The 18511-nt window shown below is 43.6% G+C and overlaps 1 protein-coding gene across 4 annotated transcripts in view; it reads right to left on the bottom strand.

Annotated features, from left to right (window-relative positions):
• The window catches only part of UNC5C (unc-5 netrin receptor C), a 406962-nt gene that overhangs the window by 16018 nt on the left and 372433 nt on the right, over positions 1-18511 (bottom strand). For all 4 annotated transcript variants that reach the window (XM_061164372.1, XM_061164373.1, XM_061164370.1 and 1 more), the window contains one exon: positions 287-436. In XM_061164372.1, coding sequence (XP_061020355.1) covers positions 287-436 — 150 coding nt within the window. The remainder of the gene's footprint in view (positions 1-286; positions 437-18511) is intronic.

Below are 18511 nucleotides of genomic sequence, written 5' to 3'. Positions count from 1 at the left end.
CTTTTATCAACTCAGTGTTAACATTACTCTGAAAATGAATAGAAATGATGGACTTGAGGTCTTATTTATTGAAAGTAAAACTACAGTACACTTACCTGAAACAATTAAGAGCATTTCCTCCAGTACATCTACAGTATTTTTTGGAAATCCTAAATAACCCCAAACTATTTTGGAGGAGTACCGAAGTAAGATTACTTTTAAGGAATGGAATAGCTTCTGTCTAAATCATTCCAGTTCTCTTTCTTGGAGATGTCCCCAAGCCTTCAGTTCATCTTGGGAACCTTACCTGATATTTGGCCAGTAACTTGCTCTTCCAGAGGGAATGGGCAATATCGTGAATGGATAGGCGCAGGTTGTGGGTGCTGCCTTTAAAGTGAAGAGCCTTAGGTTCTTCTAGGAGCTGTCCTCCCATCTGTCGCTCGAGCTGCAAAACTTCCTGCAATGACATGCCCCAAACCAAAAGCAAATTGATTGACTGGCATCACTTCTGTGGTATCTTCCTCATTCTGCCCCCCGCCCCCACACCTAACTGTGCAACACAGGACCTCCCCCTCCAGCCTTGAGACCCTCCAGCAGAGGCGCTGGCCAGTTTGCATGGGATGGTCCCCATGGACCATGGACAGTCAACAAGCCACCACACACTTGTGCAGCTCGGTACAGTCTGCACTTCCCAACAGACAAACGGGATATTTAATCAGATACAGGGAAATAACAATCAGGGCCCCAAATGGGGAGAACTCCAATAAAAGAAAACACAGGCAGAAATATAAACAGGTAAGAAAGTAGATTTTCAATGAACTTTTAGGGAAAAGGGCAAATAACTAGAAAACAAACCACATCTTGGATTGGTTAACACCAGCCAACAATTAAAAATCTGGAATGTGTTTTGCGCACCCTTCCTATCTTTTTTAGTTTCCTTACCTACAGTAAGACAATTTCTGTTTACAATTATCCATTGCACAATTCCTATGTATCAAAAAATTAAAACAGGCTCATTAAATATTCTATTTGAGAAAAGTATACAGATCAGGAGGATTTTCCAGCACCAAATATTGACCTAAATAGTCACTCAGATTAAATTTTTTTAAAAAGTCACCTCATTTTTCAAGACCCATGGCTGATTAAAAAATTTGCTATGTAACTTTTCTTATGCCATAAATATATAACATCAAGATAAACTCTGTATCTACTTCCACTCCTCAAGCTCATTAATGGGAGTAAATGAAGCATTTCCAACTACAGCTGCAATTATCCAAACATCAGCAAACCATAAGTTACCAATGAATAAAATATCCTGAGTCTCTTCTGCTGTCGGAACTATCCCTGTGCATTTTGTTCCCCTCAAGCTTTAACTGTTTTAGTAGCGCAAATACACAGGCATTTATGGCCCCTTTTCCGGGTTCAGGTAATAATGAATTTTGTAGCAATATAAAAACAAAATCTGACTTTCTTCGTTGGTGAGATGTCATCTGAAAGCTGGAGTCTGATAATGCAGGTAATCAGTCAGGCCCCATGCCACACACACATATAGGGAAACTATTCCTGCACAGATAAGATGGTCACAGTGGAAAACTATAGTCCAGTAAGTGCAGAGCTTACCCACATCATTGATTAGATGCAAACAGCTCATCTCAAACTGCTCCTTTAGTGGTTCTTAGCATCCATCATCTTTGAGTCAGGTCACTATTCTGTACAACGCAAGCTGCTGAAAGGTGCTATGAGGTATGTTATGGAGGGAATGTTAGGGTAATGTGGAATGTGGTCTCCGGCAGGGACTCCTCTAATTAGTGAGTAATGGAAGAGATGAAGTAATAGCACATTGACACAGATGGGCGGGGGCTAGCTGCTTGAGAGCTTCAGTGTTGAGCATATTCAGCCTTGGTGGCCGATGAGCAGCTATTACTTGTGACAGGAGCCTAAGCAAGCAGCCCCCCAACAGACCTCCTGCGTCACTGCCCTGGCTCGGCTGTGGCAGGCTCGAAGGGTCCCCTGTAGGGCCCCAGATCGGCTCAGTCCAGAGTCACACACACTCCCCACGGAACACCCTCCCACCACACTTCACATGCCATTCCGCAACCAGAATCTGGCCATGTGGAAATGAAGACGCGTAAGAAAAGTGAGAGTTAACTGCAGTTTCTTCTGCTTCAGCAGGAAGGCATAATGAGCCTATGTTGATCATGTTCAGTGTCTAGTTAGCATAATAGAGAAGGCTGACGTTCCCGGTGAACCTGGCACCTGACAAATTCTAAAGCTAAAATGATGTTTGTTTATAAGCCATTAGAAGAAAAGCAACATAATTAGAAATCTTTGCGATTACGGTCATGCCAATCAATCAGTTTTAGCTTCTTTCCAGTACACCCTAATTACCTCATCAAGACATCTAAAGAGCAATCGATAGTAATTATCTGATTACTATAGATCTTCATTATGTCCAGATTATCTCCCTGGGATGTCTAGAAGAAGATGCATTGTATTCCAGGAGGTAATTGTACCCAACAATGTATAATCCACACCCCATTCCTACAATCAACATGGATTGTCAGACGAGATGGAGAACATGATCAGCTTTCTTGGCAGGGAGGACCACTGGTAAAAAACCTAAACTGCCTACTGGTCATGACCTTGAGGTCAAAAAATCTAATAACAGTACCACATTTTGACTGCAGGGTCTGAGTAGGAGGCAGCCCGAGGACAAAGCTCAGTCTTTGGCTTGTTCGGCATTGACCTTGAATCTCAAGGTAAAGAGCTCTCCCAGTGAGGAAAGAGACTGGGTTGGTGCCAGCCCTCTTTTGAGAGGAAGCACTAGGTAAGAGGCCATTTTAAAGAATATGGTGCCAGAGAACACACCCTCTTCACACTGCTGCTTTCTCCACCTCTCCACTAACCAGGAGTGACACAAGGCTGCTACCCACAGCTGAGAGGAACCTGTCTATTCTGACCTGTTCAGTTGAACAGGAACCCTGGTGAGAGATGAACTGCCCACCAGGACACACCCCTGCTTGGAGCAAGGTTTCTGAACATCTTTGACTGCATACACCATCAGTCAAAACACTGAGCTTGCATTTTATGTTTCTGTACAAATATATAATACGTATGTTAACACATCAGTATGTTAATATGTTATAAAATATATCTAAAGTTAAAAGGATGAGCTGCGATGAACAGACACAGACGTCCCCATACTGTCTATTTTTGTGCCCAAAGTCTCACTGGCCTGGGGCTGAGAAGCCCATTTTGGAGACTGCTGGTGGGGGCAGCTGTCCCTCCACTAGAACTCTGGGAGAAATCAGCCCAGGAGTAAATGATTCGGTAAATTTAACATTTTTTGGCTGGAGAAGAAACAGCTACCCACTCCAGTATTCTGGCCTGGAGAATTCCATGGACCATGTAGTCCATGGTGTCACAAAGAGCTGGACACCACTGAGTGACCTTCACTTTCATTTTTCACCTTTTGAAAAGTAGCAACTGGTATCATCATACCCAGGTTGTGCAACTTCAAAAGAACACAACAAAATAAAGGAGAAGAAAATATCCAAAGTGCAAATGAAAAATATTAAGGTGTGAATTAAAGATATTGCAATCAATAAATAAAGCAACTCCTTGAAAACTAAAATCATCTAAAGGCACACATGAGACAGAGACCATTTGCCACCTACAGCAATTCCCATATATAAATGTTATGTCAGAGAACAGAAGAGGCAAGCCCAGTGGATACGGTAATCAGGGTTTTGTTTCATACTGTTATGGTTTAGCTGTCAGAGTTTCAGATATTTTTTATCTGATCCCACTTAATATGAATACAACTTATATTTTAAAAATTCTCTGAATTTCTTCTGCATGAAATCATTTTGGTTATTGTATGTATGATAATGAAGAAGTATGAGAACATAACAATAACAGATATGTGAATAAATAAGATAACAGTTTTAGAGTTGCATGCTTTCCTCTTCTTCTGAATGAGGAGCACTCAATCCTTCCTGGGAGCACTCATTCAGTACGCCTGCCAGGAACCACGCCAGGCTCTGGGACATACAGACAAGTGAGCCTCTGTCCCGGCCTCAAACCACACTCGCGAACCTTGGTTGGAGGAAGACCGACAGACAAGACATGTAACCGCAACACTGTGCTAAACTCTAAGACAGCTTCTTTCAGGTCTCAGGCTGCTCTGGGGTCCCAAAGGTCAGGATATTTCACACACCTTAAAAGAGGACAGGAACGAAATATGTTTAAGGTCAAAAGATTTAGGAAGACTTAAGAGAAATATCATGACCTTGGAAAGAAATGCCGTAACGGGAATTCGGATCATCTAGGCTCGTTTTTCTTAGAAATATAAATGTCACCTTCCTCTGCAAAGGCCGTCCTCCATTCTGGCAGCACCCCCGCCTCAGTGCCTTGTTGGGGCTCTGCTTCTGTAGAAGGGGTCACTTTCTGCTCGCCTTTGTCAGTTCCATCTTTGCCCCTCCAACTTAACCGGGAGAGACTCTCACAGGGGTCAGTTAGCAACAGAAAGTCTCTAGCCCGTCCTTCCGCAGGAACACACACGTGAACCCCGTGCTGCAGGGGCGAGGCCATACATCAGAGCTGGAACCCCAGGGATCTGGGCAGTCCTGTGGGACAGCTGCTTCCTAGTGTGGTGGCCATCCCAAAGCGGGCACCTCGCCAGCCCCAAGTGAGGGCTGTATTGATTCAGGGAGCCTGGGAGGGATTGTTTGAAAGGCAGAGACAAGGGATTCCACGGTAGAAACAATTGGCTTTCACAATAACCAATTAAACCAGGACATTATCCATGCTAAGCCATTATTCTCGGCCACTTAAGAGCCACAATAAATCCAAGCTGCTTTAAAGGTCTGTGCATACAAAGGGAGCCCCTCTGGCCTGTAACCAGCTCGCCCTAGCTCTTTGAAGATAGGATCTGCCCCCGTGAAGGCTTTCGGGGAGGAGCCCTACAACTCCTAACCTCGATGTCCCTAAGGCCACAGCTCTTCACTCTGCATCACTCCTGGGCTGGACCGTGCCTGCCTCCCTGCTGCTGCAGTTCCTCCTCCTCCTCCTGTGGGTCTTTCCCAGTGGGGCAAGCATCAGCCTTACAGATAGTGCACACGAGAGCCTCCGGGATACGCTGTCTACCCTCACCTGGAAGTACACACTCAAGAACGTGGTAAGTCTCGATCTTAGGGCAAAGTGGTGACTTTGGACCAGGAACTGTGTGAGGAGCTGGGACCCTGGCTTTGCCCTCCACACCCAGTGCTCACTCTCATCTTCCTGACACCTGTGATCCCTGTCCTGCTCAAGGCATGGCCTCCTCTCTCACACCACTGCTCCAAGCTGAGCCTCCTTCCTTGAAGGCGCCTGTTTTAACCTCCAGTTTCTCAGGAATCCAATCCAATTTGTGGGTTATCCAGCCTTTAACTTCCCCCTCTCTCTGTTTTCTCTCCAATGATTCTCTTATCTCTCCTCTCCTTTTCTTAGAAATCTTTATGGGCTTCCCAAGTGGCTCAGTTGTAAAGAATCTGCCTGCCAATGCAGGAGATGCAAGAGATGCAGTTTCAATGCCTGGGTCAGGAAGATCCCCTGGAGGAGGAAATGGCAACCCACTCCAATATTCTTGCCTGAAAAATCCCATGGACAGAGAAGCCTGGTGGGCTACAGTCTATGGGGTTGCAAAGAGTTGGAGACCACTGAATGACTGAGCACATAGCTCAGGAAGGAAGGAACACATGATGAGACTTAAATCCCATATAACACATTAAAGTCTCTTCTGGAAAAGAAGGATGGAGGAGGTGAGATCAAGGCTTTGCTTCATTTTGTCTTGCTTCTTTCTTGGTACTGTCTGGATATGAGTGGTCCACACATTCTTTATTCTAGATGGAAGTGCAGAGGCCTGAATTGGCTGTAGTCGCAGCTGCCAAGGGGCCTGGGGGCAATGCCTGGCACCTGGACAGGTGGACATAGCTCTCGTGGGGATATGACTAAGATTTCCATTCAGGGCAAGAGCACAAAGGGTGGCAAATGGAGCAGCAGCCAGCCTTGCATGCCAAGAGGTTCCACTTTGGTTTGGCTCTGTGGCTCCATGGAGAGGGACTCTCACTCCACACTCTCTGCAGGGAGGGTGCTGGACTGGGCATGGAAGGCTGTTGTGCAGCTGGAGACCTGCGCCCCACCTTCACCAGGCTTCTGCCACATGGACTCGGGGCTCCCCAGGCACCGAGAACGAACCAGCAGGTGTTCAGAGCCCCACATACAGTGAAGCTGCAAAGACAAGCCCTCAAGGACTGTGCTGCCTGCTGTTTTTAAAAATCCCATCTTCATCAGCTTTGATGCAGCCCGCCTTGGTCCTATTCACTCCTCCATCCTGTGCGGGAACCGACCCCTGTCATCCAGGGAGGAGGACTCTTCTCTCTTTGCTCGAGGCTATCTCCTCTGCCTTCCAGCCTTCGGGCCCGGGGTCTTCCGAAGCAGAGGGCTGCCCCCTCCCCCGTGCCCTGCCAGCTTTCTAGGGACACCAAGCGCGGCTCCCCGCGGGCCGCCTTCTCCTCCGGCTGCAGAGCCGGCGGAGGGAGCATCTGAGCGTCAGCCGGCATCCCCCGCCCGCCTCGGGTCACTGCTGCCCCGCCTGTGAGCACGCCGGGGAGCCCTGCGCTCCCCCCCGAGTCTGTCTGCCATGCCTCGTCCCTAATAATAACAAGGTTGGATTCGGGTGACCACATGCACACACTTCCCGTCAAGTCGCCTCATTTCTGGGCTCTGCCTGCTGCTCCCGCAGCTGCTGTGGCCACAGACGCCTGGTCTGAGCTGCCACTTCCAGCTGCCCGGTCCAGCCGGTTTGTGACACCCTTAAAGAAAATGCTTCAGGGCAGCGCTCAAGGAAGTGGCCATGTTGCTCATCTACCTCTGGGCTTATTTCTAAGGGAAAGTTGGTCTCACATATCTATGTATTAGGGATAACTTTATAGGTTGTTCTAAAACTTCTGGAGCCATCTTGTATTTCTTTTCACCCTTGAACATTTAGTTTCTTGTTTGCTGCAATAATAAATTACTAGAAGCTTAGTATTTAAGGGCTTCCCTGGTGGCTTAGACAGTGAAGAGTCCACTTGCAATGTAGGATACCCGGGTTTGATCTCTGAGGTTGGGAAGATCCCCTGGAGGAGGGCATGGCTACCGCCCCCACCCCCCCTCCCCCGCCCCCAGTATTCTTGCCAGAATTCCATGGACAGAGCAGCCTGGCAGGCTATAGTCCATGGGGTTGCAAAGAGTTGGACATGACTGAGCAGCTAAGACTTTCACTAGTGACCTAAATAACACAAATTGTTTCCTTACATTTCTGTGGGCCCGAAGTCTGAGGCAGGTCCCGCTGCAATAAAATCAATGTGGTGGTAAGGCTGCTTGCATTTCTGGAAGCTCTATGGAAGAATTTGCTTTTTTTGTCTTTTCCATCTTCCAGAGTTGCCCACATTCTTTGGCTTATGGTTCCCTTCCTCCTCCTTCAAAGCCAGCAATGGCATATCTCTGCTCCTTCTTCCAGGGTCATGTCTCCCTTTGACCATAGCTGGAAAAGGTTCCCCACTTTTAGCCACTCAGTAATTAGATCAGACCCGTCCTGATAATTTAGGCTAATCTCCCCATCTCTGGGTCTGTACTTAGAACAATACTTGTAATGTCTCCTTTGCCACCTAAGGTAACACCCTCACAGGTTCTGAACCTTCCATCTTCCACAACTTATACTTCCTCTTCTCTCTTTCCTCCCCCTCTCTCAAACATAAATTCCACTTTGCAGGTCATTTCAGTAACTTGGAGTTACCAAGTTAACTTGGAGACACCAAAAAGAAACCGGTCCCTAAGTAGCTGACCAACCACCCTGCTACCAAACCTGACACTCACACACAATTAGATCACAATTACAGTTAATATCTTCTCTGAGCCATTATCTTCAAAATGCCATTATAATCTAAATGCCCACCTAGGGACAATTAACATTATCAAGTGACTATTTTGTGCCAGGAAACTTACGGGAGTCTCCTTGACTCCCTTAAGGGTCCCTGATACAGACCGAGTGACATACCACAGAGGTCAAATTCCGTGACCAGGTGATGAGGGGCGGGACCAGTCATGTGAGTCAGCCTGACTTAAGCTTTCTTTTGACCCTACACTTCCTTCCACACACCAAGCAGAGAAAACACACTTGTTGTCATTATCTAATGCATGTATTACATGGACGAATTGGAAAATTAAAGATTTACCAAGCATGGCCATACCCATCAGAGCAAGACCCAGTTTTCCCCACAGCCAGTCCCTCCCATCAGGAAGCTTGTACAAGTCTCTTATCTTCATGCATCAGAGAACAGACAAAAGAAGCAAGAACTACATTCCCACAGCCTCCAGAATGAAAACCACAATCACAGAAAGCTAACCAAAATGATCACATGGATCACAGCCTTGTGTAACTCAATGAGGCTATAAGCCATGCCATTCAGGGCCACCCAAGACGGATGGGTTATGGCAGAGAGTTCTGACAGAACGTGGTCCACTGGAGAAGGGAATGGCAAACCACTTCAGTATTCTTGCTTCAAGAACCCTATGAACAGTATGAAAAGGCAAAAGATATGACACTGGAAGATAAGCCCCCTAGGTTGGTAGGTGTCCAATATGCAACTAGGGAAGAGCAGAGAAATAGCTCCAGAAAAAATGATGTGCCTGGTGGTGAAAGTAAAGTCCAATGCTATTAAAAAAACAATATTGCATAGAAACCTGGAATTTTAGGTCCCCTGAATTAAGGTAAATGGGACGTGGTCAAGCAAGAGTTGGCAAGAGTGAACATCAACATGTTAGGAATCAGTGAACTAAAATAGATAAGAATAGGCAAATTTAATTCAGATGACCATTATATCTACTACTGTGGGCAAGAATCCCTTGGAAGAAATGGAGTAGCCCTCATAGTCAACAAGAGTCCAAAATGTAGTACTTGGATGCAGTCTCAAAAATGACAGAATGATCCTGGTTCGTTTCCCAGCAAACCATTCAACATCATAGTAATCCAAGTCTGTGCCCCATCCACTAATACCAAAGAAGCTGAACTTGAACAATTCTATGAAGACATAAATCATCTTCTAGAACTAACACCCTAAAGAGATAACCTTTTCATAACAGAGGATTAGAATGCAAAAGTAGGCAGTCAAGAGATACCTGGAGTAACAGGTAAGTTTGGCCTTGGAGTACAAAATGAAGCAGGGCAAAGGCTCACAGAGTTTTGCCAAGAGAATGTTCTGGTCATAGCAAAACCCTCTTCCAACAACACAAGAGATGATTCTACACATGGACATCACCAGATGGTCAGTACTGAAAGCAGATTGATTGTGTTTTTGCTGCCAAAGATGGAGAAACTCTATACAGTTAGTAAAAATAAGACCACCATCACCCTAATTCCAAAACCAGACAAAGATGCCACAAAAAAAGGAAACTACAGGCCAATATCACTGATGAACATAGATGCAAAAATCCTTAACAAAATTCTAGCAAACAGAATCCAACAACATATTAAAAAAATCATACACCATGACCAAGTGGGCTTTATCCCAGGAATGCAAGGATTCTTTAATATCCGCAAATCAATCAATGTAATACACCACATTAACAAATTGAAAGATAAAAACCATATGATTATCTCAATAGATGCAGAGAAAGCCTTTGACAAAATTCAACACTCATTTATGATTAAAACTCTCCAAAAAGCAGGAATAGAAGGAACATACCTCAACATAATAAAAGCTATATATGACAAACCCACAGCAAGCATCACCCTCAATGGTGAAAAGTTGAAAGCATTTCCCCTTGAAATCAGGAACAAGACAAGGATGCCCACTCTCACCACTACTATTCAACATAGTGTTGGAAGTTTTGGCCACAGCAATCAGAGCAGAAAAAGAAGTAAAAGGAATCCAGATAGGAAAAGAAGAAGTGAAACTCTCACTGTTTGCAGATGACATGATCCTCTACATAGAAAACCCTAAAGACTCCACCAGAAAATTACTAGAGCTAATCAATGAATATAGTAAAGTTGCAGGATATAAAATTAACACACAGAAATCCCTTGCATTCCTATATACTAACAATGAAAAAACAGAGAAATTAAGGAAACAATACCATTCACCATTGCAACAAAAAGAATAAAATACTTAGGAGTATATCTACCTAAAGAAACAAAAGACCTATACAGAGAAAACTATAAAACACTGATGAAAGAAATCAAAGAGGACACAAACAGATGGAGAAACATACCGTGTTCATGGATTGGAAGAATCAATATTGTCAAAATGGCTATTCTACCCAAAGCAATCCATAGATTCAATGCAATCCCTATCAAGCTACCAACGGTATTTTTCACAGAACTAGACCAAAGACTTTCACAATTTGTAGGGAAATACAAAAAACCTCGAATAGCCAAAGTAATCTTGAGAAAGAAGAATGGAACTGGAGGAATCAACCTGCCTGACTTCAGACTCTACTACAAAGCCACAGTCATCAAGACAGTATGGTACTGGCACAAAGACAGAAATACAGATCAATGGAACAGAATAGAAAGCCCAGAGATAAATTCACGAACCTATGGACACCTTATCTTTGACAAAGGAGGCAAGGATATACAATGGAAAAAAGACAACCTCTTTAACAAGTGGTGCTGGGAAAACTGGTCAACCACTTGTAAAAGAATGAAACTAGAACACTTTCTAACACCATCCACAAAAATAAACTCAAAATGGATTAAAGATCTAAATGTAAGACCAGAAACTATAAAACTCCTAGAGGAGAACATAGGCAAAACACTCTCCGACATAAATCACAGCAAGATCCTCTATGACCCACCTCCCAGAATATTGGAAATAAAAGCAAAACTAAACAAATGGGACCTAATGAAACTTAAAAGCTTTTGCACTACAAAGGAAACTATAAGTAAGGTGAAAAGACAGCCCTCAGATTGGGAGAAAATAATAGCAAATCAAGAAACAGACAAAGGATTAATCTCAAAAATATATAAGCAACTCCTGAAGCTCAATTCCAGAAAAATAAATGACCCAATCAAAAAATGGGCCAAAGAACTAAACAGACATTTCTCCAAAGAAGACATACAGATGGCTAACAAACACATGAAAAGATGCTCAACATCACTCATTATCAGAGAAATGCAAATCAAAACCACAATGAGGTACCATTACACGCCAGTCAGGATGGCTGCTATCCAAAAGGGAACCCTCTTACACTGTTGGTGGGAATGCAAACTAGTACAGCCGCTATGGAAAACAGTGTGGAGATTTCTTAAAAAACTGGAAACAGAACTGCCATATGACCCAGCAATCCCACTTCTGGGCATACACACTGAGGAAACCAGATCTGAAAGAGACACGTGCGCCCCAATGTTCATCGCAGCACTGTTTATAATAGCCAGGACATGGAAGCAACCTAGATGCCCATCAGCAGATGAATGGATAAGGAAGCTGTGGTACATATACACCATGGAATATTACTCAGCTATTAAAAAGAATTCATTTGAACCAGTCCTAATGAGATGGATGAAGCTGGAGCCCCTTATACAGAGTGAAGTAAGCCAGAAAGATAAAGAACATTACAGCATACTAACACATATATATGGAATTTAGAAAGATGGTAACGATAACCCTATATGCAAAACAGAAAAAGAGACACAGAAATACAGAACAGACTTTTGAACTCTGTGGGAGAAGGCGAGGGTGGGATATTTCAAAAGAACAGCATGTATACTATCTATGGTGAAACAGATCACCAGCCCAGGTGGGATGCATGAGACAAGTGCTCCGGCCTGGTGCACTGGGAAGACCCAGAGGAATTGGGTGGAGAGGGAGGTGGGAGTGGGGATCGGGATGGGGAATACGTGTAAATCCATGGCTGATTCATATCAATGTATGACAAAACCCACTGAAATGTTGTGAAGTAATTAGCCCCCAACTAATTAAAAAAAAAAAAAAAAATAAGACCTGGAGCTGACTATGGCTCAAATTATCAACCCCTCATTGCAAAATACAGGCTTATATTGAAGAAAGCAGGGAACACCACTAGACCATTGAGGTATGACTAAAATAAACTCCCTTATTATACAGTGGAGGTGACCAGTAGATTCAAGGGATGAGATCTGGTAGATAGAATGCCTGAAGAACGATGGATGGAGGTTCGTAACATTGTGTAGGAGGTAGTGACCAAAACCATCTTCAAGAGAAAGAAATGCAAGAAGGCAAAGTAGTTGTAAGAAGAGGCCTTAATAATAGCTGAGAAAGGAAAAGAAGCAAAAGGCATAGGAAAAAGGGAAAGATATACCTAACTGAATGAAAGAGAATACCAAGGAGAGATAAGAAAGCCTTCTTAAGTGAACAATGCAAAGAAATAGAAGAAAACAACACAATGGGAAACACTAGAGATCTCTTCAAGAGATACCAAGGAAACATTTCATGCAAAAGAAAGAAAGTGAAGTCACTCAGTGTCCGACTCTTTGCAACCCCATAGACTGTAGCCTACTAGGCTCCTCCATCCATGGAATTTTCCAGGCAAGAGTACTGGAGTGGGTTGCCATTTCCTTCTCCAGAGGAGCTTCCCGACCCAGGGATCAAACCTTGGTCTCCAGCACTGGAGGCAGACACTTTACCATCTGAGCCACCAGGGAAGCCATTTCATGCAAAGATGGGCACAATAAGGACAGAAATGGCAAGGACCTATCAGAAGCAAAAGAGATTTAGAAGGGGTGACAAGAATACACAGAAGAACTATAAGAATGACCCAGATAACCACAATGGTGTGGTCACTCACCTAGAGCCTGACATGCTGGAGTGTTTGAAGTCAAGTGGAACTTAGGAAGCATTACTACAAAGCTAGTGGAGGTGATGGAATTCCAGCTGAGCTTTTTCAAATTCTAAAAGATAATGCTGTTAAAGTGCTGCACTCAATATGTCAGCAAATTTGGAAAACTCAGCAGTGGTCACAGAGCTGGATATGATCAGTTTTCATTCCAATCCCAAAGAAAGGCAATGCCAAAGAATGTTCAAACTGCCATACAATTCACTCATTTCACCTGCTAGCAAGGAAATACTCAATATCCCTCAAGCTAGGCTTCAACGGTATATGAACCAAGAACTTTCAGATTTGTAAACAGGATTTAGAAAAGGCAGAGGAACCAGAGATCAAATTTCCAATGTCTGTAGGATCATAGAAAAAGCAAGAGAATTCCAGAAAAAGATCTACTTTTACTTCATTTACTATGTTAAAGCCTTTGGCTGTGTGGATTACAATAAACTGTGAAAAATTCTTAAAGAGATGAGAATATCAGACCACCTTACCTGTCTCCTGAGAAAGTTATATGCAGGCCAAGTAGCAACAGTTAGAAAAGGACATGAAACAACAGACTGATTCAAAATTGGGAAAGGAGTATATCAAGGCTGTATATTGTTACCCTGCTTATTTAACTTCTATGCAGAGTACATCATGTGAAATGCTGGGCTGGATTAATCACCAGCTGAAATCAAGATTCCCAGGAAGAATATCAACAACCTCAGATATGCATGTGATACCACTCTAATGGCAGAAAGCGAAGTGAAACTAAAGAGCCTTTTGATGAGGGTGAAAGAGAAGAGTGAAAAAGCTGGCTTTAAATTCAACATTCAGAAAACTAAGATCATGGCATCTGGTCCCATCACTTCATGGCAGATAGATGGGGAAAAAGGGGATACAGTGGCAAATTTTAATTTCTTAGGGTCCAAAATCAATGTGAATGGTGATTGCAGCCACGAAATTAAAAGATGCTTGCTCCTTGGAAGAAAAGCCATGACAAACCTAGACCGTGTATTAAAAGGAAGGGACATCACTTTGCTGACAAAGGTCCGTATAGTTAAAGCTATGGATTGTCCAGTAATCATGTAGGAATGTAAGAGTTGGACCATAAAGAAGACTGAGCACCCCTGAAGAACTGATGCTTTCGAGTTGTGGTGCTGGAGAAGACTCTTAAGAGGCCCCTGGACAGCAAAGAGATCAAACCAGTCGATCCTAAAGAAAATTAGTCCTGAATATTCACTGGAAGGACTGATGCTGAAGTTTCAATGATTTGGCCACCTGATGTGAAGAGCCAACTCATTGGAAAAGATCCTGACAGTGGGAAAGACTGAGGGCAAGAGGAGAAGGGGAAGACAGAGGAAGAGATGGTTGGATGGTATCACTGACTCAATGGACATGAGTTAGAGCAAACTCCGGGAGACAGTGAAGGACAAGGAAGTCTGGCATGTGGCAGTCCTTCGGGCTGGAAAGAGTCAGACACAGCTTAGCAGCTGAACAACATGTCCCAATATATTAATTTCAGAGACCATGGTCCTGAAAATATGAAATGTAGGCCACACTAGTTTTAAGGTGGTTGGAGGGAAGTGAATGAAAAGATATGGCTAATGGGGCCAACCCAATGGAGGGCCAGCCTTCGTTGGCCCAGAAGAGGCAAGGGTGAGGTGTTCTGGGTTCAGCAGGGTCACATCTGGTCATGGAGGGGACATCAGAGCATCAGTGAGGAAGCACCAGGTGGCAGGATGAAATAAAATCTTTTAACGGCTACCTCTGACTATCTTATGACTGCCCTGAGAAACTGAGGGTCACACAGTTATCAACTAGATTTCCGACTTTCATTTTCAGTGTTTCTTTCATTTTTCTCTTATCTTTTCACATAATATGATCTTTCACAGAGTTACTGTGTTACAGCCTGGATTAGGGTATGTGATTACTGAAGTAATACAAAGACAACTCTCTTCCATGACAAATGACCACATAAAGCATGGTACACATCATTTGGATCGTATCGCATATACATTTGTCAGAAATTCAATTTACATGATTGTATGTATGATACATGAGACTGCCCATATTATATGCAAATAACTCCCCTTTTAGGTTCAGAGTTTTTTATAAACCTCTTTATTAGGAAAGGACAGTCAGAATCGCACTCCTAGGATAGTGGGACAGAAATCACTTACGTTGACACTGATGTATGTTTCTCCCTGTAGTGTTTTTAAACTTACCCCTATATAACCTTGCTCTCTATTAACTTCTGGTCTATTTATATTAGGATTTAAGCCTTCGAAAAAATGAAAGGAAAATACCAATATTGCTCTAATCACCTAAAGAGAAGGCAAAGAGAAAAGCTGTGACATACCCAACTCAATCTTTTCGATAGATGTGACCTCTCTATTTGGGAACAGAAGTGGTCCTAAACTATTCTCACAATTCTTAGCACCTTCATATCTGTACATGAACTCGGCTCCCACAGTGCTCCCACTTGTCCTTCCAACACATGAATGGGGAGAAAAAAACAAACACACACCATCTGAAAGGTACATAAAAGAATTCCACCATCTCCCAGCAACCTTGACTTTTACTCCAACAGTCTCTGCCAGCATTCTAATTCAATATTAATATTTCCATGTTGCGAAGTACAGCTTTTAAATTTGAGGTGACCAGTTTTGCTTCCAGGTTTTAACAAAACTCAGGGAAACTGTCATAAAAGCTGCCAAATTCAAAGAGGTGGGTGGGAAGATGAAAGAATGCATCAGGACTGCGGAGACAGACTGACGTGGTGTTTCCTTTAACTTCTTCCCCATCCACATGGATAGTGTGACAAAAAGTGAGATTTAATATTCCCAGCATGTTCAGATCCAAACACTGGGCTGGTCTTTCTCTAACAGCTCTCCAAACTGTGTAGTTCCAGCCCCTAAGAATGAGTGCTGCATTGGGCTCCCCTCTCAGCTCCTTGTCCAACCCTCTGTGAGGATTTCTGCAATTCAGAAAGACTTCCCAGTCCACAGCAGTAACTCTAAGAAAATATCAAGTCTGGGGAGACCCACCTCCAGGCATCGCTTGCTAAGCTGGAGACAGACGTGGTGGAGAAGTTGGATTAAAGTCCCAATAAGAAAGTAGAGTTCTTTTCCATCAGAGCTCAAACTAGTTGAGAAGAGGTTGAAAGAAAAGGTCTGCAAAGTAAAGAACAGCAGCTGAGGGAGTGTCCCTTGGCTGATACCATAGGCATTAGGCCACAGCAACCATGAAGGAGCTGTGGTACTGCCAGGGATTTGGGAAGAGTGGAGAGGCTTGGAAGAAATATGTGAAATCTCTTGAGTCAAGGAGAGATACAGAAAAGGACTGCGCAGAAGCAAGAGAGCTATAGCTTAGGGCAGATGTCTTGAGGGTATAATATACTCGATCAGAAATTTATAATTTATTTTAGAGAAACTCAATAGCCTGGAAGCAGAACTGGAGGGCCTGTTCATTGGAGGTCATCTGTAGCCATGGAAATCAGAAAAACCTGCAGCAGCTTTAGATGGCAAAAGATTTCTGAGTGGAAGTAAGCTCCCTGGAGATACGGGTAAGAGCAGATGAATGTTCGTGGAGCAGGAGACCAGGGAAGGTTGAGGCAGGTCTTTCTTCAAAACAGAGAGCAGCTTACGTGTACCTTGTGGAAGAGAGATGCAAGGTCAGATGCTTTCACTGGTGGAGATCTCGGCTGGTGGAGATTGCAGTTCCTACTGTGGATGAAGAGCACGCACACTGGAGGATAGGCAGTGCAGAATGACAGGAATGTTAGTAGAATACAGTTGAGCAAAAGAACTATGAATATGAGATGGCCCTGAATTTAAGAGGATGAGGGAATAAAAGGAGTGGAAAGAAAGAGCAAGAGGCAGGTACTGCTAGGATGGAAATTTGTACTGAGGAACTGACTTGGGTAATGAATCACGGAGTAACAGATTAAAGAATAATAAACAGAAAAGCCCGCCCAGGAGTAGATCAATGCCCCAGAAATAGTCAGCGGTATGAGAAGTACTGAAACTTTCCCTCTTGGTTAGTTAGGGGTGTGGTCTTTACTGCAGAGACTGTGGGAGACACATATTAGTTGGGAGATCCAGTTACAGGTAATGTGAGCAGGTGAACGTATGGGTGAGAAACTAATTTGAGGATATAGGAAAGTTTGCCCTCAGTAGAATTAAAGTGCCAGAAAGACCTCGGACATTGTTTAGTACAGTAGTTTATAACCTTAGTTGCACAGTATAATAACACAGTGCTCAAACAAACAAACACCAAACTCAGTACCTACACGGATCAGATCAGAACCTTTGGGCTGGAACCCTGAAACAAGTCCTTTTTTAAAAAGTCTCCCAACTGACTCCTATGTGTGCTGGATAGAGAACTACTACTTAGGATTTGGGATGAATATGGGTGAGGAGTGGGGTGGATCTCGAGGAGGAGGTATTTGGAGGGGTGACACAAAAGACAGTATTTACAGATAACAGCGATGAGAGGATCGGGGAGACGGGAGGGAGGCTGGGGGGAACATGGGCAGGCAATGTGCCAAGAATTCTAGCAGAAGTTTGGTAATGAAGGGCCTTTCCGAGTTAATGGGCCCCAAAGTTCCACTTCGAGCATGAGCATAAGGCAGTTTTGGCAGGGCTGAACTAACACTCTCTTTGGTGTGCTGGGTTACCTGTAACTAGGATTTTGGCACTTCTGCATTTTTTAAAGTCCATGAGGGGCAAGAAAGCCTTATTCATTATTTACGTTTCTTTCAGGCTAAGTGCTGGATCCCCTGATGCTGAGAATTTATAAATGTCTATTTGGAAAGCACTGACCATAATATAAACTCCTCTTGGGTTGTTTTCACTTCTTAAACCTGTTTGTCAGTCTCTCTTAGTGTTGAGCATTTGCATCTCTTCTTGCTAATTATCATAATAAAAATTATTTTATGAGATCTAACTTTTTTTTTTGCAAGGATTTGTGTATGTCTTTCAAGAAGAAAGGTCGAGTGCCCGAGTATGAAAATTACTTGTGTGAATATAAAACATGTGTATCAGATATTTCAGATATGGTGTAGATCTTCTATGGATGCTTTTTGCAATGATTTTTCTTTGAATTACTAAAAAAAAGTTGCCTTAATCAGACCCCGTGGATTGCCTACACACACAGTTTTTCCTAAGAAGGATTTATGCCTAGGATGATTTCTATCCTGACTGCGCCTTGGAAGTATCACATTCACAAAGAATATAAAAGAAATAACCTCAAGCTTTACACAAGAGCTGTGTGTTCACATCATTTAACATCAGGAACTCCTATAGGCTAAACCATCAAAAACATATCCAGGGACCAACTGTGGTTCCTCTCCTCATGGACACAATCTGCAACACTCAGTTTTCATGACCTAGAAGTACCTCTGGATGGAAATTCCAGAAGGAAATGCCCTGAATTTCAGAAAAAATCTCTCTTCCCGGGGCTTTCTAGATGCATCTTTGTCCCACTTCTCCACTTCCTCCTCGTGTAGCTCCTCTTTGGCTGCCCCACGTCTCCCCTGCAAAGGCCGGGCTCCCCCAGGCCCTGGGCTCTAGGGTGTGGCTCTCTGAGCTGCCCATTTGAGGCGTGAGGAGTCCAGATGGCCACCAGCTGCCCAGGCATGAAGCCTGCTCTTCCCATCTGATAGTGT

The sequence above is a fragment of the Dama dama genome, chromosome 17, assembly GCF_033118175.1.
Source record: "Dama dama isolate Ldn47 chromosome 17, ASM3311817v1, whole genome shotgun sequence".
NCBI lineage: Eukaryota > Metazoa > Chordata > Mammalia > Artiodactyla > Cervidae > Dama > Dama dama.
This window is presented reverse-complemented; position numbering and strand designations above follow the sequence as displayed.